This window comes from Crassostrea angulata, chromosome 9 (genome assembly GCF_025612915.1).
Source record: "Crassostrea angulata isolate pt1a10 chromosome 9, ASM2561291v2, whole genome shotgun sequence".
Classification (NCBI taxonomy): Eukaryota; Metazoa; Mollusca; class Bivalvia; order Ostreida; family Ostreidae; genus Magallana; species Magallana angulata.
Window position 1 is genome coordinate 27762749 of NC_069119.1, and position 27987 is coordinate 27790735.

The 27987-nt window shown below is 31.9% G+C and overlaps 1 protein-coding gene across 1 annotated transcript; it reads right to left on the reverse strand.

Annotated features, from left to right (window-relative positions):
• Nucleotides 1–154: 154 nt before the first annotated feature.
• Nucleotides 155–27958, reverse strand: LOC128164308 (uncharacterized). Its single transcript, XM_052828098.1, has 18 exons — nucleotides 27916–27958; nucleotides 27566–27649; nucleotides 24409–24460; nucleotides 22178–22267; nucleotides 21902–22018; nucleotides 20894–20983; nucleotides 19513–19662; nucleotides 18836–18934; nucleotides 18615–18728; nucleotides 18153–18239; nucleotides 17962–18063; nucleotides 17483–17566; nucleotides 7638–7733; nucleotides 5281–5662; nucleotides 4338–4523; nucleotides 3594–3871; nucleotides 2795–3312; nucleotides 155–928 (listed from the first exon to the last, which is right to left on the reverse strand). Exons 2-18 carry the CDS (start codon nucleotides 27567–27569, stop codon nucleotides 636–638), a joined length of 2742 nt encoding a protein of 913 aa, XP_052684058.1. The 5' UTR covers nucleotides 27570–27649; nucleotides 27916–27958; the 3' UTR covers nucleotides 155–635.
• Nucleotides 27959–27987: the final 29 nt, after the last annotated feature.

A 27987-nucleotide genomic window follows, 5' to 3' on the forward strand; every position in this document is an offset into this window, starting at 1 on the left:
TTTTCATAAAAAATGGCATATGATAATAGGAGCATTTATCATTCTTTGAACAACAAAATCATATTTCAAAAGGATATTTTAACTATCCATAAAATAAACTTTTTGTGTAGCATTCCTATTTAACCATCACGTTCAAAGATATGATTTATTAGGCTATAAACTACCAGTACTTTTTAGTACAGAAAATCTATATATTTTACTTTTTTGTTTGTCTACTCTTCTATAGATTAATCTAAATGTTAAATATAAAAATCACGACAATTGACCTAAAGCTAAGAAAAAACTCGTGCTATAAAAACAATCTTGTTGATATTATCAACTATGTATAATCAAACACATCATGACGAAAACATAAAAACAATACAAACAATTTTCTAACTCATTAAATAAAACAAAAAGGGACTTTTTATTGTAACATAATTCTTCGTTTTACAGTTTTAAAATAAAATATACAAAAAATCATGCCTAGAAAACTAAATATTCTAGTAAGAATTAATATACAATTAACTTGGACTTTATCTAGAACTTACAGGAGCTACTACTTAAACACTCATATGTCATACTAACTATTTGGTTTCAGGTGATAATTTCTTTGCCAATTCGCTAAAGCTAAATGTAAAAACACCGTCAAGAATCTATGATGTCATGCTTTCTAACTGGTTCCATAAAAGATTGTCCTGGCCGATTATCCTTAGTGCACCTGCCAAGAATTCTAGAGGTTTCTTTTGCTGTTGAATACGAGCAATAAATCGTTCCATGAATTGAACTTCTTGTTTTTGAGCAGTCATTTGTAGCTCCTGTTTCAGCTGCTGTTTGTCGTCAGCCGAAAGTTTGGTAAAGATGGAATTTAAAATATGCTGCGGATCATTTTGTAATACTGATGTAAGTTTTTCCTTCTGCATACCCATCTTCCTCACTTTGTCCCCCGCTTAAAAATATATTCATGACAAATGTATCAATGAAAGTGTAAATAGACCTACATGGCGTATATTTGTTTTGTTTTGCGTGTCCCAAAGTTTGCAAAAATGGGGAAATTCTTTTTTTAATTTGCTTCCGTCATTTTTTTGCGATTTAAAAGGTGTCTTATAGTAAATGATACATGATATAATTTCTGCGTATTCAATTATTTGCGATTTAATAGAGATCGCAAAACAAGAGACCCAGGGGCCTTCACTCTGATCAAATAAGCATTAAAGTATCCAAATCAAAATATCTTCAGTAGTTCAGTAGTTCAGTAGATCTTGCTTAAAAAGATTTTCAAAATTTGCCCATTTTTATCTACATATTTCTATGGTAAACATCAAGTTTCTTTTGTTGTTACAGTAAGAAGATTTTTCTCTATTCCTATAACCCCCCCCCCCCCCCTTCACTTTATGACCCACCTTTCTCTTGGGAATCATGGTTTGATCAAACTTTAATCAGCACAAACCGTGCTTTCACACAAGTTACTGCTTTTTTTTAGACTAAAAACATTCCATGAATATTTTAAAACATTTTATCTATTTCTTCCTATGAAAAAATTCATCACCCTTTGTGACCCTGCTCAACCACCAGGAACCATGATTTAAAGAAACTTGAATCTACATAATCTGAGGATGCTTCCACTCAATTTGAGCTTTTATTGCTCAATAGATTTGAGAAGAAGATTTTTAAAGATTTTCTCTATACATTCCTATGTAAAAAATAATCCCCCATTGTGGCCCGCCCAACCCCCAGGGACCATGGTTTGAACAAATTTGAATCTACACTACCTGATGATGCCTCCACACACGTTTAAGCTTTTCTGACCAAATAGTTTTTGAGAAGAAGATTTTTAAAGATTTTCTCTATATATTCCCATGTAAAATATGACCCCCCTCCCCATTGTGCCCCAAGCCTACCCCCGGGGACCATGATTTGGACAAACTTGAATATACACTACCTGAGGATGTCTCTACACAAGTTTAAGCTTTTCTGGCCAAATAGTTTTTGAGAAGAAGATTTTTAAAGATTTTCTCTATATATTCACATTTAAAACTTGATCCCCCCATTGTGCCCCCCATACCCCCAGGGACCATGATTTGAACAAATGTGAATCTACACTACCTAAGGATGCTTCCATACAAGTTACAGCTTTTCTAGCCTAACAGTTTTTGAGAAGATTTTTGAAAATACCAACACTTTTTAAAATAATATTTCTAAATTATCTTCCCTTTAAAGAGCGTGAGGCCCTTCATTTGAACAAACTTGAATCCCCTTTACTCAGTGATGCTTTGTGCCAAGTTTAGTTGAAATCTGTTCAGTGGTTCTGGAGATGAAGATAAACATGTGAAAAGTTTACAACAACGACAACGCCAACGCCGACTGACAATGGAAAAATTTTGATAAGAAAAGCTCACTTGAGCTTTCAGCTCGGATGAGCTAAAAAGCCAAAATTCGATCATCACAACAAATCACTGGATATATGGTATTTCGAACAAAGAAAGTGTTTTTCCTTTTTTTTTTGCAATTTTCATTTGTTCATAAACAATTGAAAATTGTAAATTAGTAATAAAAAAGGTGTCTTTGACAACATGTTATTTGCATCTTAATTGTAGATATAACAAAAAATGTTAATTCTTAAAAGATAGATAAAGGAGAAGATATCTTCATATTTAAACAATGTGTACTGTCATTGTTAGTTAATTATGATTTTGATGTGATTTTATCGTTTCTTCGAGAAACTTATAAATCAGGGTGAAAATATAATCATGAAGTTGATAGGAGTATACATGCATATCTCTGTTAATGATAATATGAATCAAAATTAGTTTACCTTCATACTTTTCTACAAGATAGCCCGAATCCAATCTTTTCCAATCTAAAAGTTTGTCCTTACGGACCATCAATATATAACCATTTGGATCCTTGTTGCTTAAGGAGCGAAGTTTTACATGTGCAAAATTGGAGCCGTTCTTAAGAAATTTAATAACCGAACTTTGTCCTTCTATTGCTTTCACGTTCCCGCGGAACTCTAGACAGATTTCTTCACCAGATCTAATGGTAAAGTCTGTGCTTTTGTCCCCATCTTCAATTTGCATCCATTTCTTTTCAAAAAACTTCTTTGCTTGTTTGCTAAGATCAAATCCTTTTGACTCAATACAAAGCACACACAGTTCAATTATGCCACCCATTTCCTCGGGTACCTTATACAATGTTAATAGTTTGCATTTTGATTTAAATCCAAGAAGAGTGTGAAATAAGTTTTGCACTGTCTTAAGAACACTTTGTTTGTTGTTTGGATCTTTAATACGTGGTTTCAAATTTTCATCTTTGATCTGTACGATGTAAAATCTACGAAGAAAATTTATTAAAACAGCACATTTATTGAATTTTTTACAAAAGTCAAAATTAAAAATGATTTTTAAAAACAAGAGGGGTGGGGTAGCTAGAATGCTGTGATATACATGTAAATACTAGACAAGTGTCGGGGTTTAATTTGAGAGGAAGTAATATAAAACTTGAAATGAAGATATCAAGGCTGCATAAATGTTAGCATTATAAGGCGTTGTCATTTTATAAAGAAAACAATTCAGACAAACAACTTCACTATATTTGTATTTAAAAATACCTACGGGACATCTATATTCAACATCACATTGAAGACCAATTTGCCTCTTCTAACTTCCGGTTCCACTATATCACGATTCCAATTTCTGAACTGAGTGTCTGTAGACATGCGAACAAATATTGATTTTTCCGGTTCATCGACTTCGGCGAATTCTACAGTTCCTTCAGTTACTTGTCCTGATTTTGCTCTTGTTTGCAAACCTTCGGATATTGTTACGTTGCCATATTTGTTAGGGTTTTCTTCTTGGTATTTTTTAATTCTTTCTTTGTCCGTAAGATGTACCTAGTGTTATGATAATGTTTGGACACAATAGAGTATATGAATAACAATATATTTGTAAATGTATATGTTTAAGACAGCAATGACACTCCATGACATTTTTAAGCACATAACCATGGTTTTGCTTACATTTTATATGATAAGACGTTTTCAAAAAGAGCAAAACATATGGATTTCCGTAACAATCATTTTATAATGATTTTCATATTTTGCTGAGGCAAATTAGTTTATGAAGTAGGACATCTTCGCATAATCCTATTTTCTAAGAAGCTCAAAAGAAAAAAATATAATCTGAAAGAGCTGCATATGATCGTTACAATTTTTAGACTCTGCATAGAAGAAATGGTAACTAAATTTAAAGATAAAATATTTTATATTTCTCAAGTGAAATAAAGTTGATTGCTACATCATATCCTAAATTTTTACCTTGAGTAGGAAACCTTTTTACTATTTAGCCTAGTAATCGTACCTTAAAGTTAATGGTAACAGCGCCTGCATCTGAAGATGGAAGTTTTATTGAACAATTTGCTTCTGGAATAGACATCGCTATGCCCCTTTTAACGTCTTCATTACTAAATGTCACCTCGTATGTAGGAAAATCATAGTGAACTAATAAGTATTCCCCTGGTTCAATTTTCATAGAAACTTGGCTTCCCTACAATAACAAAAATCGCAATACATTCTCATTCACATGGCAATATAATAAAAGTGTAAATATATGTTCATCTGTGGCATAAAATTTCTAAGATTGAACTTTGTTGTCTAATTATTTTCTTGAGAATTATTATTTTGTACTCTAGAAGTTTAACTTTCACAAAAAATGATGTATGCGTCATGACAATTAGTAAAATTAATTCACTCTATAATTAGATGGTATTGTTTAATCTATTTTGAAATGTGATAACGGGAGAACAGGCATGAATGCACATTTTTATTTTATAGTTTTTAAGACCATTTATTTTATTCAAATCAGAATAACATTTTCTTTTAACATTCATTAGAAAAATAGACGGTCAATTTTTACTTCAGTTTGATTCATTACCACCCTGAAACATACGTTTGTAACCTTTTGTACATTTGCAAGTGTCTCTTAAAAACTGTCAATAAAATAAGATAACAGGATATAACAATTAGGATTTATGAAGACTTTGCCTTCAATATCTTAAGTATCAATTAGATGGCAAAATCTAGTTGCAATACAAGTAACTATAAAGTAAATAAACACAGATGTTTGCAATAAAAAAGCACCATTGACATTTTTTATAAGCTTAATTTTTATATCTAAACTTTAAGGATGAACGACCTTCTACGTTTTATATATGAGAACATTAATTCCAGTAATTCTATTAGGATGCACTATGTAATCAAACAAAAAAATGACGATACATGTATATTACTAAAGGTATAAATACCTCAACGGCTACATTTTTCGTTGAATACCATCTACCATATTTGAAGACCTTACCGCCGACACACCGACATGTAAATGCATATTTATTTTCTACGCGAATATCAACAGGTGACTCGAATCCCTCCATTTTGTAAGTGTTGATTATTTCACTTCTATCTATATCACTGCTTTTTAGAACTTCTTCAATTTCCTCTGGAGGTATTTTTGTTAAACTTCCCTCAAAGTCCGAGTCATTTACAACGTCATCGTCAGAATCATTGGCTGACTCTTCAGTACAGTCATTCCCTTTTTCGTTTGTATCATTCTCTATTATAAATCCTTCAAAATCCGACGAAAAGCAAACACTGACATCTTCCTCTATTTGTATTTCTCCTGGCGGTAAACTAAAAGTTGTACAAAATATGTGAACAAAACCAATTTATAAATCAATATAAAAGCAGTACATGTAGACACCGAATTTTTCGTTTATTTGAAATAGTGTATACATTTTTTTCACACCTCATTTAATTTTTGCGTTATGGATTTGAAAAGCATTCGTATTTTTTTTTTTACAAATACATGAATCAATTAAATCAGCTCTGTATTACTATTGTCCACTTACAAAAAATCCTATTAGGGTGAAGGGAGAGGGATGTATGATGTGTATTATTTTTCTGGGACAAGGAATATGATTGTTTTTATTTTATTTAAAACAAACCTATGTCATTGTTGTGCTTTTAATGCTTGTGACCTGAGTTATAATTAATTGTTAAACAAGTGAAACCTTTATATTGATTTTTTTCGTAATAAAACATTCTGGCGAGTTGAAAACACTAAAACATTGATAACTTCAATAATTATGTCTTAGTTTATATTTTATTATATTTTGTGAACATTAGCCTTTACATGTAACTGCGCAAAATTGTCTCCATTAATTTTCTTTATTGTATCTTTTTCTTTCAATTTAAAGTTACTGAACAGATTATAAGAGGATTTTAATTAATATTGTAAAAAAAAACTACGCATATGTTCTATATTATGTTGATATTTCAATGATTTGAGACCAGTGATAAAATGATTTGGACATTTGAATTTATTCGTTGTTTATTTAAATTTTTCAGTTGCGTGTAAGCCTTAGTCTAAAATTATATACATGGTCATACAAACACAAAAAGTAAAAAAAAGATATATAATTGATTATAAAAACCCCTTTTTGCGTTATTATTAAAACAAAACTAATTAATGGAATACTTTTTTTTAGTTTTAAAGAAAATCTTTCCAAATAACTTTTTAAAAAAGTAAATCGATGCATATATCAATCGCAAATGATACATGCATTGACATCATATGCGATATTTATTTATACATGTAACATACTTATTTTGTGTTTATAGCTATACACGCTAAAATTTTCATCAATTTTGAATAACGTTAAAAATGCATTTCTTTGTTTATGTACAAAAGATACCTTTCTTTTGTAAATTACAATATTGGATTCCATCTTAAAATATTCAAATCATTTAAAATAAAACCTTAATTATTAATTTTTCAGGAAAGTAAATAATTGTTTTTTTCATTAATATTGATGATGGATGAGCGATACCGACATCGTTCCGCATGTCCGTGCGGAATCAGGGGGCCTTTATGGTTTGCTAAATTACATTTTCGTCACAGTGTTATGCTTAACAGGTGTTAATTTGAAATAAAATCATGTTTAATGAGTGAATTGCGTTTGTCGAACACGTTAACCTTTATTTCTTTTCAATAGGATACCACTCACACTAACTGCACTGTAAGGATAGCCTTTAGGGGGAAACATATACTGTACGTCTTTTTTCCAGGGAAGTTTATACATGTACGTACATGTACGTCCCTGGTTGCTCACACGCTTGTGTTTTTGTTTTCTTTTGTATATAGAGGACTGATTTTTTTTAAATATAGAATAATAATTTTTTTATTCTTGAAACGCTAAAACAATTACGAAGGTGTTGACCCTCCACCCATTTTTGTATAAAGTCTGACTTTTGTATAAGTCTAAAATTTGCTGTCGATATAACGTGATAGATTGATATTCAAAATGATGCATTATTTTCCTGACAGAAAAATCAGTATTCCTTTCTTTATTACTTAAAAATTTGATATCTTTGTTAGGAGATCAAATTCAGCATATTAATCATTTCAGCGTAAAGGTATATCTTTTATAAGAAAACAAAGACGTATTTTCCCCGTCATTCAAAATTGACGTAAATTAATTTTAGCGTATAAGCTTTAAAAACAATTTTGATCTTGGATATTAAACCTTCTTAAACTATTTATCGTAAACTCAAATCCCGAGCTAATAAAATTTATCTTTATTGAATCAAGATTAAATATACTTACCACTTAGTTCCAAACTCAACAGTTTCGCCGATTTTGAAACACAAAATTTCAATTTCTTTTAGTAGAGGATTAAGTGTCTCATAGCTTCTAGTGTCACTGATGAATAAATAGTGTAAATGTTAATACATTTATAATATTAATAGCATAACATTGTGAATACGAAGGGATTTTACGCATGCATTTACTAGCAAAACATTTTCCTATTTTTTATTTATGTAAATGTACATGACCTCTATTCAATAAAGCAACTCATCTTAAACCGCTGCACAAAATTTTCCGAAACTTTTGGGAATTAGAAAACACCATGTACACATGCATATGAGCAGGATATTCCAGGTCCCTTTTTTTCTTAGAATTTCGGCTGTTTTGCAGTTAGACACTTGGCCATTCATTGAATGGAGTAATGTTACCACTACTCCTCTTAAACTGCTGTACAGAATGCCCCGAATCTTTGTATCGTATGAAGAACTACTGTTAAGTACTTCTCCATGTAAGAGTCAGGAAGGCCCCATGCAGGTATTACACACAATAAATTTTAAATTTGTTTATTTCTTTTTAATTGTCATTCAAATTAAACCTCGTTATCTTTATGAATTAAAATAAAGTTCATTTCTTCAGTATATTGTGATATTTACTCCCATGTAAATTGATGGATTTGATGGATAGATTTATATATCAACTATTATTATGATGGACTTATTATACAGAGTTATTTTTTTAATGATAAAAATTTTAATACCTTTCTCTTAAAATTTAAAGAATACACAGAAAATACCATTGAGATTACGTACATCATCAATATGAGAGGTAATAAATGCAATCTTTTGTAGCTACAGTTAATTCTTTGTTGTATAAAATAAGTGTCTATATCCATAGTTGCATAATAGTATGAATGTAAGTGAAGGCAATTTAGGGATGGACATTTGTATGTCATCTAAGTGAGTAAGTCAGATGACCTATTACATTTACTACCCATTTTTATCCGTCGTCTTGCTTCATGCGATGTGTATGATATTAAAATTAGGGCTGGGCTCTATTGATTATATAATGAATGGTCATGAGGTTGGTAACCATTGTATTTTACATAGGTTATAGTGTTACATAGTAAACATCATGTATGCGCAAAATATCAAATCCATACATTTTCCATCTTCACGTGCACAAAGTCAAAGCTTTGTGATTACGGAACTCCTCCGTAAATATGTCTTGAAGGTGTGTCCATATTTACTCAAAGATTTTTATGACCCCAACAAGTTTTTCTTTTTAATTGTGAGCATGCTCACAGTGCCCCTAGTCTCATAGTTACCGGTGTCACTTTTGTCAATTTTGTGTCACATTTAATAGGTGTATAAACTCTTAACTACATGTATCTTAAATGTTTGTAAAATTATCAGGTGCTACAAAAGAAAAGCGGAAGAGACTTGTATACCTCTGCTAGATGCGATTGCCCGTCATCAAGAACAGACTTAAGAAAATAGTATTTCCAAATTCAGACACTTCTGATGATGACTTTTCCCATGTTGTTGGTGAAACGTACCAAGATATCAAAGATGCAAATTTGAAATGTCAACTTGTGTCCCTGATAGTACACACTTGTGTAACTCTTGACAATATTTCCAGAGATTCCAAAACATCAGATAGACAAAGCTAGAAGACATGCTTTAAAATTAAATAGCACATGGTCCTTGTTCTGATGTTCAACCAAAAGCGTCTTCTCAACACAGAGAAAGAGAATCAATTTTGCTAAGTTACAACATGCAATTCAATTTTCAGTGATCCTTCATTCAACGAGATTCCATCATACACTGCAAGGAACGTAAAGCTAAATTCTGCAAATAATTTAGATATTCCTGATATAGCTAGGACTATGATTCATTCAAATTTGATCAAATTTACAATGACTATTGGTTAGTAGCAACTTTGAGCCTGTAAGCGAGTCGACTCTATATGAAGTTCAAAATGCTTTGGTGCCTCAAAACGGAAGTCCTTGAAAGTACTTGATAACATTGCAGTTGATAGTTTTATAGCTTTTGCCACTCTGCGTAGCTTAGTAGATAAGCTTGATGAAGCTTGATGAACCTCAACAATGGAAACAAAATGAAGGAGAAGCTGTTCAATGCGCGACTGTACCTAAAGACTGATTACAAACTTCACACCAAGCAAGAGGATAAATGTGCTTTTATCTGCTTACAGTATGCACTGAGTAACCATAAAACAAGCATTCTTAGTGTTTCATGTGATCATGGGCATAACAAAAATTGCAGCAGATGCCGTATATTTGGTGAAGCTGTGAGATAAATTCATGAGGTCATCAGAAAGACTCCAACAAAGCGCAAAAGGTATTTTTGCAGGATTTCGAAATGTCCATTACCCAAGTAGAAGACTGGAGATCTCATATTGTAAGAACCTTGAATCAGGATGACGAAAGAATATACATTCTGCATGACCTGAAGAGCAACGAAGTCCTAGTGATTTTAGAATTGGCAGTAAAGTACTTACCACAGATATATCGTGAAAAAATGAAATACTTTTATGGTCAGAAAGGTGTACACTGGCATGTATGTGTTGCAGTTTTCAAGGATCAAAATGGAAGTTTTGTGGTAAGCTAATATATTAATAACATTTTTTTTTGTACTAGTCAATAAGCATAGGTCTGTCAATTGATTGTCAGGTTTTTTTGCCTTCAGTGTTAGATATACTTTATGTATTGTTTATGTTTAGAAAAAATGAAGTTGCTTTACCTTAAACAATTTTACTGTTTTGTACTTGTAACACAAGATTTTTATTTGCATAATAAATTATGTGAAACAGGACTTCTTTGTCGTTCTTTCATTACTAGAACATACACTTGTAACAATTAAACAACATATACCACACATTTCAGAAGCTTACCTTAGATCAGACAGCGCTGAGTGTTACAGTACCCGCAACGCTATTTTTTACAAGATAAACGATAGGATAGGATTCACGCACGATAGGATAGTATTAACGCACGATAGAGCAGTATACACGCACGAAAGGATAGGATTAACGCACGATAGAACAGTATACACGCACGATGTGATAGGATTGATACACGATAGGAAAGGATAAACGATGTTCATGATAAACGTATGATCGCTTTAAACGATATTTACGAACAAACTGATAATGGCAGAATTTGAGAGAGAACACGTACAAATAAAGATTAACGTGGAATTTCTTTTCAGTAACAATTGCCGAGTTGTTAATCATTGCTGCATCATTTATAGAATGTATAAAAATGACCAGTTAATTTTTTTTCAACTAAAATTATGAGGTTTAATGATCAATAAATTTTCTGTATTGTTAAAATTGTTTTCATTACCGAACACCCTAGCCAATCACCGCGAATATTTCAGCCCGAGATTAAATCACTCGGAAAATAGCGGGTTTAATAAAATATAAATCCAACTCTATATATATCGAGTAAATATAAAATCTATCATAAGTACATTTCTCTCTGTATAAGAAAATGATGCATTAAAAACGAATTATTACAGACAAGTTAAATAAATATTTACGCAGATACACATTCTGCGTACGATTTGTTAACATTGTTTTCATTACCACACACCCTAGCTGATTGCCGAGAACAATTCAGCCTGAAATCAATTATTACACGGAAAATAACGGGTTCAAAATACAACTCAGGTTTTAATTAAATATAAATTATATCATCAATAGTTTTGTTTCTGTAAAATATGATGCAACAAAATTATATTGCATACAAGTTAATGTTTACGCAGGGATACACTCTGCGTACGATTAAATATATTCGATATACAGGTAAATATGTTACCTTGTTCCTAAGAACTTCGTTTTTCATTTTCAATGTTAACAGATATGATTTACATATAATATTGGTTAATTTTGATCTAAAAAATTTTAAAAATTATTATCCTGACGGAATGTTGGATAGGATTCTACAATTCTTGTTATATAAATATTCGTATACGGCGCACCGAACGAGTTGCAACTTAGTAATAAATTTACTTGCTTATGAAAAGGCACGAAACGATTAACACGATAGGATAAACGGAAGAATTGTTGAAATTAAACGATAAACCTGATAGGATTAACGCATGATAGGATAGCATTAACGCACGATAGAACAGTATACACGCACGATAGGATAGAATTAACGCACGATAGAACAGTATACACGCACGATACGATAGGATTGATACACGATACGATAGGATAGGATTGTAAAAAATAACGTTGTGGGTACTGTAACACATATATGGCTCTCCAAACAATCTTTGTCAGAAGGATCAGGTAATTTATTTGTTGTTTTCATCTCCGCACAGTATTCATATATACTGTACAACGAAAACATCTCATATAGTTGTTGCCTTGGCATTGCTTTTTGGATGTTGTTTATTTTAAAGAAATATATAAATATTTGTTCTCATCAATCTTGAGAAAAGGTTCAAATGTTCATATTTGTTTTATGAAGTCATGTATTATCTGTTTAAGCATTTTGCAAACAAAATTCAAATGCCCTTGAAAAGAATCTTTGGGAATGAATATATATATATATATATATATATATATATATATATATATATATATATATATATATATATATATATATATATATATATATATATAAAATTATTGAATCATTATTTTTTGAAAGATGTAGTATCATAGCTGCAACGGTGTGTGCAAACAAATTGAGTAACGTGCCAAATAAAGGCATATCTTAACCTTTTGACCTCCTGTCCGTGTTATAGAGTTTAAAATACTGTTGCTTTCAACAGATGCTATAAGCAAGATACATGTGTAATTTAAATGTATTGTATCTATTAACAATTATCAAACAAAATTTTTTTTTATGTTTTGTGTTATTGTGTATTTTATTTTTTTAGGTATTACTGTGTAGCGTTATGACTATAGTGAAACACAGAGTTGGAAAAGTTACTGTGATGCTAAAATCGCTTATATGAGGTCAAAGATGAGGATATTTTTTTCAGACGGCCACATTATATGTTCAGCATTCCAAATGAAGGCAGCCATTGATAGTTGAACAGGAGTAAGGGGACTTGCATTGCTGTTGTTAATGTTGATGCCACCAAACAAGAACTCACGAAACATTCATGGAAAGGAATGAGCTTCATATTAAACAGAGTTCACATCAACAGGAATTAGGACACGGAGAGCCTACGGAATCGGAAAGGGTTGCTATAAGGACAAAGAGGTTCTTCTGAAAATAGGACAAAGCAAGGTTCCCACACGTCTGAAATCATCAGCGACTTTAACTATCCTGACAATGGTAAAAATAATCTCAAGACACCAAATACAGATAATGAATCAGGATAAAATCATCTGTCTGATAGCATATTAAATAAGGGGGGAGAGGATGATGACGAAATTACACTAGAATGAACTGTAAATTGTTCTGTTTTCCTGAATATGGATGTATGAAGTCATATAAGACTTTTGATAAGCTTAATCAGCATCTACTCATTGGGAATCATGTGTTTTAAAAACTTCATGTGACAAAAAAAAATGAAATATGGGCGGCAAAATGTGACAGTGTGCTGACAGCTACTCGTCCTAGACATGAACAGGAATCAGAGGTTTCAAACAGAGTGGATTTGCTAGTTCAAGAATGGGCTTTGATGAAAGAGAAAAGATACAGCCGATTCCTTCAAAAATGAAGAATTTCTTGACTTTCTAGTAATCTGGTAGAAGATGGAAGTTTTCACCGTGTGAATGGCTACAGCCAATTTAAATTGTTTCCCTTGTACACGACTTGCTGTAAATTCCAGTCAAGCAGATGTGATTTGTGCTGATAAGCATGAATAGACGACAGTGACTTGCTGAGTGTGTAAGTGAACTGCAGATGTTTTCCAAAATGTCACTTGAACCTAATTCATAATTTCTTAACACAAATCACATTTCCATGAGTTTACATCCTAAGATGTTTATATGGCATCTCCATAAAATAGTTTTGTCAAATTGTTTTGATGAATTGTTGCCTTTACATAGATGCTGCCGTTAATGCTAGACATACAGAATTCATTCATATTAAAAACCAGTATCAAATAATCGGCAGTTTTAAAGCTTCGTTTTAAGTAAAAGACCATTTATAAACGTGTGGTTTGGAGACTATCCCTGCTACGTGTAAACAACTGAATGAAGAAAATCTAATGCATGTAAAATCAGCTTGGTGCAGGTAAAAGATCAACACAATTTTAGAATATTTTACGTACAATTGGTAGAGAAAATATGTACCAACTGAATGTGAATCGTGCTTGGGAAACCTACGGATTAACCCCAATTTTAAGTAAATCGATTTTGATTTGTAAAAATGTGCATTATTTTGATGATTTTGTGTAATGTTTCAACAATATCTTCCATAAACAAAATATCTACTTCTTTCCCAAGCAAGAACTTCAAAGTATATGACTTAACAAAGGATTTTTCTTAAAAATATGTATGATTTAATGTCATTAATCACCTGCGCCGATGCGATTTAAATAGATCATTTGCAATATTAGGATTCAGCCGTCACATGATTGCAAAGTGCATATGACGTCACAAAAATGAATCAGATATAATTTGCAACATCGGTGTCAATAAATGTAACATAGATTTTAAGAAATACTCCCGGTCAAAGTATTTTTGTGATGATTCAAATAACATCGTTTTCTAGCCATATTTTAGCATCTGGACGCCTTAACATTGCTGCGTGTTTGGGAGAGTAACATTGACACCCCGAGGAAACCATTGTCAACCTCCGCTTCGCGTCGGTTGACAATGGTTTTTCAGGGGTGTCAATTTCAACTGTTATCCTCCAAAACAGGCACTATCAATTTTATTATACTGAATGTCTTAATTTTAGAGAATTTTAATATTGCTTTTATATAGAAATGACGTGAATTCTACGGCGAACCGTACGCGCATAATTTACGCGCATGTAACAATTCGTTTTGTTACCCGTTGCTGAGTGTGTTGCTTACGCTGAGAGTAATAGAACGGATTATCAACTGCGTCTAAACCGATCAGATTTCAGTATTTAACATGAAAGTATAATAATATACTTTCCCTGCATATTTGTGTGTTCTTTCATCCAAGAATGATATCCAGTTGGTACATGTAGCCATAGCAACATAAATGTTATGCTTAAAGTTCGAATCTGTGAACATACATAACATAGAAATCATTGAATACATTTTTCATCATGCACATGTGCCACCTACTGCCTAAATCTTACATTGAACATTACTTAATTTAGAGCCTGAAGTTAGGGCCTGTTGTTGTTCTAAGACAGAGTTTAGATGTTAATATTTGCTGGTAAAATTAATCTGTTGATTTATTTTGTGTGTTATCCCCTTTCTTAAATTATTTTGTGTATTTAATGCGTATCATAAATGTAATTAAGTATGTGTAGTGTTGTCAAAAAATTTTGAGGCATATGGTATGTGAGATTGACTTTTTTTATTTGTGAGGCCAAGGACGAACCACATTGTCAGCTGATACTTTTTTAAAGAACATGACAATGATATGTTGTAAAGTAAACTCGAGCGGTGAACTTTTATGAAATTGTGTGAATACATTCCTACTTAAATAGTAATTCAAAGAGATTTGTTAAGCTACAACGTAGATTTTACATACAGTTAGGAGGTAATTAATTAAGAATGTTAAATATTGTTAAAAAACTCGAAAAAGGTGTGTCCCTGGAGCAGTACAAGCAGTTAAGAGCAATTGGATGGATTATATAAATGGATTATTTTCCCTGATAAACAGTAGCATTGGTTTGGTAATTAAAGGGACTTTGACACGATTTGACTTAAAATTTTCAAATTTTTATGTTTCCTTTTGAATGTTTATACTGACAAATATAGAAGTTTATATTGCTATGTCAAAATTTGAAAGTCAAATATCAAGTTATAAGCAAGATACAGATTTCATAATTTTTTGTTTTGTAAACAAAGCTCGAATATTGTCATTTTTTTACATGTGTGTTGTATTGGTGTAAGTCACAATCAAATGTATCTTTCTTTTGTTTAAAATAGTATTTTTTGAAGATTCTAAACTAGTTTAAATTATTTTTACAAGTCATTTTGTCTAAGAAATGGTGATTCTCTACATTACAGTTTTTGTGTACAAATATAAGACTCGAGCTTTGTTTACATAACAACCAACCAATTCTTACCTCTGTATCTCGCTTGTGACTTGACTTTAACATTCAATCTTTTGGTCAAGCAATTAATATGTTCCAGTAAACCATTTTATACATAAAAAGTAAAAATAATTTTTGCTCTAAAATCGTCTCCAAGTCCCTTTAATGCCTTCCTTATAATTTTCGTACAGTAATGGTTTATTATTTTTTTTCTTCCAAATTTTGTGCTCGCGATTATTCAATCAAAGTACTGAAGTACTGACGGGAGTTGATTTTATCGATTATCATTTATTTTGAAAGCAACTTATCTTGAAAGGCATTTAGTTTTAGTCTGTATTTGAATTACGTACTTTTTAATCATATGAATTTTAGACTTTTCCGACAAGAATTTCGAGAAACTCCTTATGAATCATGTTGTGCAATATTTTAAGATAGATTTCAAACTATTTTTTTAAAGTAATCGAAGCAATTCTAAAAATTAGCACTATTGTTATCGAACTCTAGTCTCGTTCAACCAGACGCTCGGCTGTCTCCGTAAATCTCTGGGAGCCTCGCTGCTTGTCGGAGATATACGGAGACAGCCGAGCGTTTGGTTGAACGATGCTATATTAAACTCTGGCATAGGAATACATAGGACTATAAACGTATCTTAGTTGTTCGTATTATATGAAATCTGACTATTTTCAAAGTGTTTATATATTGATAAATTTCTTTAAAAAACAATGCTTCAGCATACATTACTTTGAATTTTTCTACTATTGTCAAGAACTAAGTCTTGTCAGCGGTAATGATTTGTGCTTAGGTCCACACACTGTTTCACTTTCGGTTTGTCAGAGTAACTGCATAGGAGAGTTGATTAAAATCAACTCCCAAAAACTATACGACCAATTTCCACTATATTTTCACATATGATGAGACGTGATATGAATTTTATATGTTTATGAAATTTTTGTTACCGTTAAAAAAATGTTAGATTAATATATTGACATTATATAATAGAATATATGGTTAGTATATAAAAGATTATTATTTTAGTTGTTTGAAAATTGCTATCCCTAGACAATATGAACAAACAATTTAATTTGAAGCTTTTAGTTACATATGTAATCATTACATACTGTTTTATCTATTAAGATGATATTTACAGTTTCTCTAATCCCCTGGGATTACATACCTAAAAATAGTGATTCATATATTTCAAAATATTATGAAAGCCGTACGTAGGAGTATTTATCCTATGAACTCCACGATGGGGGAAAATCCCATATATGTAGGAGTTAATATCTCTCAAATATTTTCTTCTCCCACGGTATTTTCATGAGACTTATGGTGGGAATTATAATCTTACCATTCCTCTTTGGGATTTTAGAGATTTGAGAGACAATTAGAAAACTAAAGCAACATGTACATTTAGGTTGTCAAGATAGATTAAGAACAAAGAGTCCCACCAAAATATAAACAAAAGTTGTGTCTAACCGAACGGGTATCTGAAAGTCTGGACTTTTTCGTGTCCGGACTTATATTTCACAATGTATTTTATCATTACAATATGATTAGCAATACCGGACCAATAATTTTTAAAGAACATAATGTGGTTATTATACATTAAATACCCGGATGTAATGATATCATAATAGATAATCATTTTCTATTGTTGTTAAGGTAAACCAATAAGTAAGCATTTACTCACCTATCCATGTGCCTGTTGTTTGTCAAACTTTGTTTGCGAACAGGATTGACCATTATACAAGTTCCCGATGACGGCTTATCAATACTGAAAAATACGATATTTGTTATTAAATTATAAACATTGCACATAGAAATGACTTGACACAACTATAATTATTTAAAATCCCATGTTAATTAAAATCATTTCCGCAATCTGAGAAGAGTTTAACTTCCACTTGTTCTTGCAAGTCTCAAGCAATGCTAATAAAGACAGTTAAGCTTAACCGATTACGATGGTTCTTGTACGTCTCAACAATAAACGATAAGTCTTAGTTATCGTGTATGTCTTAACTGATGTTGAGCCGTTATTGTGTGTAAAGATTATACATGTATATAAGAATATTCGTATATCTTGTAATGTAATGATTTGAATTAAAAAAAAAACACCCAAAAATATGCATTGCCGTGTCAAAATGAAAAGATACGCACGCATACACTTACCTCTGTAAGTACTTGTAGGCTGTCAAACTTTGTTTACATTGTGTTATTTGTTGGCAAACACGGTCGATCATTTTAAACTCAACCCATGATAGCTCATCAAAACTGAAAAAAAATTTACTCACTAGAATTTGAATGTTACATGTATCCGGTTATCGATTTCAAGATCAAAAGCAAAGTAAAACAATTTATACCTCAGACTGCGAAGAGCTTTACTTCCATAGCTTAGCAACCGTTTCAGGCATTTAAACATTTTCTTGTATTCGAAAGTATGTGATGACCTATCAATTTAAAACTGATTAATTTTCACCATTACAAACAATTTACGTAGGCTGTATTGGACAGTCACATTGTGTGTGTTTTATTAAGAACTTAATTTGGAAAACATTCATAATCAATACAAAATGTGGGTTTTTTCCGATATAAGTACGTTAATGCTAGTTTTATGATGTAAAGGATGATCATTGGTAAACAAGTTAGTCATCGGATCTGTTGCATATTCTCAGTTATTATTTTGTAAAATAAAGCTATAAACCTTTACATAGTATAAATTAACTCATACAGTTTTGCCTTAAATCTTACAAAAAACTTTTTTTTACTTTATAAATGTTAAGGATATAAAAACGTTCCTAAAACAGCCACTTGAAAAGTATTACCAGTCCTCGTCTGAAGTGCATTTTAAAATTTCTCTTGCAAGTCCACAGGCCCTCTGTAGAAAGTAAAATTCCTTCACAACATTCGAAAGGAATGGTTTAAAACCTTCTCTTGTTCTGTGAATATTTAAAATGTAAACAAATGCAAAGTATGAAACACCTTACGTCCGAAAGCATGAATAAAAACACCATTAACGAAAGCAGCAACTTTATATTAAACATACCTAAATTGGCTTAGTTCCATTATTTTCAAAACTGTTCTCACTTTTTTGGAAACAAATATATTAAACTTGATGCAATCCTCATGCAGTTTCGCCCTGCATCTGCAAAATAATGATGCAAAGAAAAATTGTACGTTTACCAATGCAACAGTATACCAATATATATTAACTTGCGAAATTATACAAAGCACAAATTAAAGCACAAGATGAATCTCTGCCATTCAGTCAATTGAAAGGCGACTGAACGGTAACTGAAAGGTGACTGAATGGCATAGCTGTGCCATTCAGTCACCTTTCCAGACCATTCAGTTATCATTCAGTTGACTGAATGGCGGAGCTTCATCCTGTGAAGTCCACCAACGTTGAGATAACGATCAAACAATGAATATGCAATTTCTATTGCACAGGTTCTCATTTCTTTTGGTTCGAATTTGGACTTTTAAGCACTGAGTCTCATTTACCTTTACCCATTTTACTTACAAATGTGTAGTTAGATAAATATATAGATGTAGTATGGTTTTTTTTTTACACAAGACTCCTATAAATGTCATTTCTGTTATTTAGATAGATAGATAGATAGATAGATAGATAGATAGATAGATAGATAGATAGATAGATAGATAGATAGATAGATAGATGAATAGATAGATATATGATATATAGATAGGCAGACTAAGTACAATATCATTTCATTTTGAACAACTCCGTCAATAGTAGAAGCATCTGATAAATCCGTTGATTTCTCTGGTGTTAAGTAAGCTAACACCTGATCAAAAATGACGGGAATCTCCAAAAGTCCACAACAAAATTTCCTATTGTCGGGAGAAAATCTGTAAAAAATAAAAAAAAAAACGTTAAAATTAATTTGTATAGTAAATCTGTTGAATTTAGATCCATACGTTATGGTTATTCGCCAACCCGTCCCTGACACTAAGTAACCCTGCATATTCCCGTAATCGGTCAGTAACAATATTGATTTCTGTTCTAACCATGCTACTTGGTTGGTAAATATAAAGGCATTTATTTCCTTTCAATGTTACACTGATTTTGCCAAAAAGTGACAATCAGCAAAGAGTGACCCGTATCTTTGGTCAACAACTATTCACTAGTGTTAACAAATCATAATACTTTCAACAAATTAGAATTTCAGTTCCAGAATTTGTGATTTATACATATTTTTTAAGTGCTTTTAGATTCTCGATATTATAAAATGTTGATGAACCTTCATAATGCCTTTTGATTTTTTTCTTTCAAAGTGGGCTAACTTGGTCCCAAATTTAAGGCACTTTGATGAAAACAACAAATTCAAAGTGAGTTGATTTCGTCCCAAATTTAACGCACTGTCAAAAAAATGTCAACGTGCGTTGCCATTAACGTGTTCGGGTGAAAGCAGCACTTCAAATCATGAACAGTGCTCTGGGCCTTATAAAGGGTGTGTGCAGCGATGTGCGTATATGTAACAATAGAAATAAAAAAATAAAGCTGGCGGTGGTCGGAAAAAGGGAAATAATTTATGATTTAATGTCAGCTTTAATTTGTAAACCATGAACAGATTATGTTGACTTTAATATATATATATATATATATATATATATATATATATGATGTATAGTTTGCATAAACGGGGAATACTTTCATTTTCATGTTCATCACGGTGAACACATTCACTTGCTACATGTATTAATATTCAGCACTGTTTTATAAAAATAAACAGTTTTTGAATTTTCCTTAATTTTGTCAGTCATTAAACTCGGAGTTGCCTTAACCTACCCGCAAAATGTTAAAAGTTTTCAGAAAGACGAAAGAACAGATTGACGAACAGTGATCAACATGTGATTTGAATCTTTGGTTCAAGGGAGCTAATAAAGAAAATTGTAGTTATTTATTTATGCATTTCCGAGAACAATACAAATTGTTAGTTTACAAATACACACATGATTTTCATTGATATAAGAAAAAAATCACTCTATTTTGTCTAAGATATGCATTTTTACTTACAATAGGGTTATCATGAGTATAAGACTCGGATATGTACATGTAAATTCAAAGGACGTGTTATACCTCATGGATAAATGAGTAGATATTATGCACGTAATTGTACAGGTAGCCATGCCAATTTCGAAGACAATTGGGAAAACTTCGTCACATTGCCTAAAAATAAGAAAAGACTTGTAAAATTCAATAACACAAACATTTAAATCAAAATTCGACTTATACTTCATGAAAACATTGAACATATATTTAAGCAATCCTACCCACTGACTATATAGTTGTTTCGAAATTGTTGTTGGGAAGGGGGTATAGAGCTTGAGATCTACTAACATGTTTGCAAGGAAAACAAAAATAGAAAAGAAATACAGTACCGATCAGACCCAACCTAATTAACAGAATGTAAACCCCAACTAAACTCTGGGTTTACTTTCTAGGTTTACTCTGGGTTTACCAGAGTGGACCCAGAGTAAACCCAGGGTAAACCCCAAGTAAACCCAGAGTGGACACAGAGAGTAAACCCCGATCAGAAGAATATCCTGAAAGCAGACGCTACATGTGTATTCGGAATATACAAGGGGCAGGAATTACAGGCAGTAGGGTGATAAGATAAAATACAGGTCTGCTTCACACTTCAGTGCGTATAGTTGACTCCAAAAGCAATTCTCGAGTAAACTCAAAGTAAACCCCGAGTAAACCCAAAGTAAACCCTGAGTGGACCCAAATTTTCAAAAAGTAAACCCAAAGTAAACCCAATGTATACCCGGGGTTTAGTTGTGGTTTACTCTGGTGTTAGGTTTGGTCTGATCGGTACTGTGCAATTATGCAATGCTAAAAACAATAAGGAAGAAGTATTGTCTTGTTTACAAACACGTTGATTTTTATGGTCTTCAAAAATGGTTATCTATGTGTAAAATCAAAAAAAAATTGTCAGTTTCTGAAAATGTGAGTGTGTGTGTGTGTGGGGGGGGGGGGGGGGTCCTCTTGTACGAAGTCCAACTAACCTAATGTTGTAATAACTCTAAATGACTAGTAAATGATTTTTTTATATTATCCGTGATCGTGGATTTTCCATCTCACCTGAATCGTATGACGTCATCATCTGTCGTGCTGCTTAGTATAAAAAGCAACACTTTGACACCGTCTATTGTTTCTCTCAATATTTTCTCTCTTCTTCTCCAATCTTTCTTTTCATCTCTTTGAATATTATAAAAAGTGACCATATAAATCATTTATAAAATACACATGTATCTGTTTATTATACTTTTTTCTGCATTCATTAAATGAAAATAATTATGATAACATTATTTTCGTAATGCAGTTTTGAAATGTCGTGCTGATAATGGCGCTACTTACAATTTTAAGTCCGACGAATCTTTTTTGAGTTTTTCTAAATGCTGCTTGATTTTAACGACTCCATTGTCAACGATATATCTATGAACATCTCTGAAAAAAAAATCATGTTATTTAACCAAGAACTTAGCCTTAAAATTCATTATCTATTCAAATGTATGTGCCTTATTAAGGTCTTCCGTTTCCAACGGAAGACCTTATTGTTTTCGTACTGTTTCTTATTATTATTTTTTTCCACAAATTTTGTGCACGCGATTTCTCAGAAACTATTCAGCCGATTTTGACAATTTTTTCACAGATGATTGCCAGAGGTCATAATTCTAGACTTTTTTTGAAATTTTGAAATCGTCACTTCCGGTACCGAGTTACGGCGGAATTTCTATCTATTTACGACCTATTTTGTGCAGAGCTGATCTCAGAAACTATTAAAGATATGAATACGAAATTTTCAGGATAGGTAGTGTATAATTTGAAGTTGTGCACTATTATATTGTTTTACGCCAGTGGCGCCATTTCTTGGAGCTCGCCTGGGCTCGAAAATTGGGTACGAATTTCTATTCAAAATATTCATACGTTTTGATCTCTATCTTTTTATGAGTTGATATTTTGTTAAGACATGTATAACAAAAGTAGTAGATAATCATAAGTTCTTTCCAACGAAATCAAGAAAAAGGGGGCTGGCCCCTTTTTTTGGGGGGGGGGGGGGGGGGGTGGCAAGAAACTCTTAGAGTCTATTACAAATTACATAAAAACGATTAAGATTTCGTAATGCATTATAAAAGCAAAGTTGTTATTTGTAGCAATATCTATCTGGAAAACTCATTGCAACACCCATTTATTACGTAATTAAGGATTTGTATACATTATCTGAAAGTGTGTGTGTGTGGGGGGGGGGGGGGGTAATTCTAAAATTATATCGATTATTCATGGTATGATTAAAAACAGAAATCACAAGGAAGACCTACTCGTTACTCGTAACGAGATCGTATCTAGTTTTTTATATTTTTATTTCAGATGGATTAATGGTCGTTGCAATACTTTAAATATCTTAATCTCACTGTACAGAAGAGCTCTGACACTGCAATAAGCACATTTTTTTATGTCACTCGGTTGAAATTAATCCCTAGGGTTTAGAGACAACCTGCTATCCGGGTCGTTCCGGACACTGTGTAACTCCAAACATGTTTTATATTTAGTTCCGTAATATTTGATATATCAATAAACAATAGAATATTCCATCAAAAATAATTTGCACTTACACGCCATGAATTTGCATCTTTTAAAACTGTCCCAAAAGTTCAAGTTTTATGTTTGAAAATATCCAGTAAAACAAAATTTTAATTCATATCATTTGTCCTGTTAATTGTTAAGAATATATAAATAATTAGATTGACATCAAAAGGATAGCATTCATAACTTTGATTAATATTATTTACAATGTACTTTATAATATTTAGTTCTACACCTCTGAAATTGGTACTAGTGTTACCCGGATTACTAATTACTCGATTTATCCGGGAGTTCAAGGATAGTCCCTAATGAACTTAAATTCAAGGCAATGCTTAAATGTCATTTTTCAATTTATTTGGTCTCTGTATTTCTTCATTGCTGTTTCATCCTTATTCTAAACATTTTTTTTGCTAAGCTGCGGATTGTTTTGAGCAGACAGGATCTTAACTATTCAAAATACTTTTTTTCTGTTTTAGAATAAAGGGGACTGTATGGTCGTGACCATTTTAAGGTGGCAGGGAACACGTCCATGTTGTGACGTATTGTTATACGAAATTACAATGAAATAAAGTGTAATTATATAAGTAGTTTCTTTCCTAATATTTTCACCTAATAGCGTAGTCCAGTGGATAAGGGGGGTTTACTACGAACCTGTAGTCTTGAATTCGAATCCCGCGGGGAGTTTGTACAATTTTTACCATTTCAAAAAAACTTTGAAAGCTATTTTTTGGGTTAAATATTGTAAAATTTGAAAATTCTAAACCGGTGTAAATATTTCTATTCTAAAGTACTTTAATCCACATTAGTATCGTCAGATGTCCCATACCACCTTTAAGCTAATTCAACGTTTTTAGACGATAAGCATAAGCACTGTAGAAAGATCCCCAAGTTATTGAATTTTCTTTAATAGATGATAGATGATGTCCCAAAATTTTGTGTTTAAAAGTTAAGGCAGATCTGTTGGTCACTGGGTTGACCACCCGACCATCTTGAATGTAACATACGGGTCTTTCTGGTCCTTTGACATCTTCTTCGCGACTTCTTTTTTAATTTTATCTGATAAAGAAAGATTTTTAAGCATTCAATTATTACCAGTCAAATCAAAATAGATAACATAATGTAAATTAGGTGAACAAAATAGAAACAAGAAACAATCATTCTCCCTCCCGGCCCGGAAAAAAAATCCAGCGAAATGAAACAATTAAAGCACAATTGGTAATATTGATAATTGCTGACAATTTTCATTCAAAATGTACATGTACACGTACATCACACGCCCTTTAGTCCTACTTTTTAATCTATCTATCTACACTATATACGTTTTTGTGTTTCGCGGGGTTAATATCAAAATTGATTCTTTACATTTTTTTAAAATTTTGCTTGAAGTTCTTTTAGCAAGATCAATCATTCGTGTTTAAAATTGTATCTCAGATTATTTAAAAAAAATTCACAGATAATGCTCAACAGAAGAATGACTTTAATGGAAAAACCCTTTTTACAAAATACGTGTTCGTGTATATTGCAATGATAAATCCTGCATCGCTTGTTGATACTGTTTACATGTACTAAATTTCTGAAGCAAGTTGGAGTATCCGACAACATAAAATGCAGAACAAATAATACCAAGGTTCGATTTTTAGATAAATGGTGGACAGTGTATACCTTTTAAAATTTCGAGCTCTCCAAAGATAGATAAGATGAAAACCTTTACATGTTGGGAAATTGATTCGTGAGTGAAACACTCATAATATTAAAGAATCTTATCAAATGACATAGAAAGGCAGCTCAGGTGCCAAATTATATCTTTCAGATATGTCCTCAATGACCGCAATATCCTGATACACCAGAATATACTTTTAGTAAAGACAGACAAAACAAAACGTAGGAAAAAAGGTGTGTTGTAGATATAGTTAAAACTAGACTCTTGTTGCAAAAGCAACAAAAAGGTCTTCCGTTTTGATATACATGAATCAATTTAACCGTAGACATTGCTTCTCTTACATAGAAAAAATAGTTAATATGATAAGTATTGTAAATGATATATCCAGACGTTAGTTCCATGTAAAACAACGAGATTGAAAAAGAAATCAATTTTTGAAGTACTCTCTGTGACGACCGGAAGTAATGCCGAACTAAACAAAACAGGTTATAAAGTTTGGTTGTTAAAATTATGATTTATTTGAATCCTTCCGGTGAAAATCGGAAATGGCAGTTGACAAAATAAAACCCGCTAAACATATCATCAATCAAACGTTTATCATTCATGAAAGCTTTGTGTTTCATTCACTTACAGTGACAAAAATCTTGCGGGCATCAAATTTGTAAAAGGAAAAGCTACACAGAGATATTTGAGATATCTCACCGGAAGGAACAGTTATTTGAAAATTTAACATTATAAAGATGACACATCTAAGATTGTATACTGATATATTCATTCCATGTAAAAGAAATAAAGAAAGAAAAAACATATTATTTGTAGTGCTTCCGGTGACAACCGGAAGTTACGCCGAACAAAATAAAATAGTTTAAAAAAATGTACATATATAGGTCTATCATCCCACAAAGTTTGATTGTTCAGGTCGACATCATTTATGAGATCTCGTCGAAATATGGTTTTTTGTCTCGGGACAGGAAACGGACAAACGGAAGCGTTCAATGTAAATTGTATTAAATATTTCTTGTATACTTGTCTTTTGTACATTATTGTTCATCGAAGTCACTACAAATATCAATGAAAAACAGTTAAACTGATAAAAAGTTCGATTTGTTTGAACTCCTCTTGTGTGGACCGGAAGTGACGGAAGACAAAATGAAACCGGTTAAACATATCTTCAATATAATGTCTATCATTCATGAACGTTTTGCGCTTTGATCACTTATAGATTCTGAGAACTTGTTTGTACAAAATGAGTTTCAAAAAAGGTACCTGAGATATTTGAGATATCTCACCGGAAGTAGAATTTTTTTGTTGATATAACATTGCATTGATAACCTATGTATAGATTTATACTTATATATCTATTCTATGATAAAAGAATTTAATGCGTAAAAATAGTTATTTTTGAAGAGCTTCCGGTGACAATCGGAAGTTACGCCGAACTAAACAGAATAGTGTAAACACATGTACATACATAGGTCTATCATCCCACAAAGTTTTATTGTTCAAGTTGTTACCGTTTTTGAGATCTCATCGAAATAAGGTTTTTTGTCTCGGGACAGGAAACGGACAAACGGAAGTGCTTAATGTAAATTTTATTAGTTATTTTTTGTATACTTGCCCTTTGCATTTTATTGTTCATCGAGCACACTACAGATATCAAAGACAAAAAGTTAAACTGATAAACAGCTCGATTTGTTTGAACTCTTCCTGTGTGGACCGGAAGTGACGGAAGACAAAATGAAACCGGTTAAACACATCCTCAATCAAATGTCTATCATCCATGAAAGTTTTGGGCCTTGATCACTTATAGTTTCTGAGATCTCGCGGGTACAAAATGTGTTTTAAAACAGCTACCTGAGATGATTGAGATATCTCACCGGAAGTAGAATTTTTTTGTTGATTTAAAATTGCATAGATAACTTATGTGTAGATTTATACTTATATATTTAATTTGTGGAAAATGAATTTATTACGTGAAATGACTATTTTTGAAGTGCTTCCGGTGACGACCGGAAGTAACGACGAACAAAACAAAATAGTTTAAACACATCTACATACACAGGTCTATTATCATACAAAGTTTTGTTGTTCAAGTCTTTACCATTCTTGAGATCTCGAGGTGACAAGCTTTTTTGTTGTGGGACAGGAAACGGACGACCGGAAATGATTTTTGAAAAAATGAAAAAAACGTCCCTAGCGTTTATCATTTCCTATTATTCCTGAAAATTTCAAGAAAATATATCCAGTCATCTCTGAGAAAATCGGGGAAAAAAATAAGAATAATAATAATAAAAAGAAACATTACAATCACTATAAGGTCTTCCGTTGGAAACGGAAGACCTTAAAAAATGCTCTTTAAAACATATTAATCAATTGTGTAATAATCATTGCAAAAGTCTTAGTATTATTCGCTAATTTTGTGTTTTATAATTTGATCAATTTGTGAACTCTCTTCCCCTTTGATAACTAATAGCTATATTAAAGTTAATTTTTTCACTTACCCATTCTGATTTCAAATCTGTATCAAGCCACTTAGTTGTTGAATATTTACTCTGAATTCATTTCATATCATCACATACTGTTTTCTATAATGATAACATGAAATAAAAAACAAAAACTCAACAAAACATCGGTGACTTCTTCGCTGTACCTTATTGAAAATTAAAAAAAAATTATATACATTTATAGAAGCAAAACATTACTTGTTTTGGAGAAAACAGGTCTCTTTACAAGATGCATTGATATTATTGAACTTATTTTACATATTAATAGCTTTACTTATATTTTGATTTTTTCCATAATCTCAATACAAAATACCCTTTTATAAAACATCAAAACTGCTGTCACAAACCTTTTTCATCGCAAATGTCAGACTACCACCTATACGTTTATTCTGTGGTATAAAGCGGAAGTGAATATATCT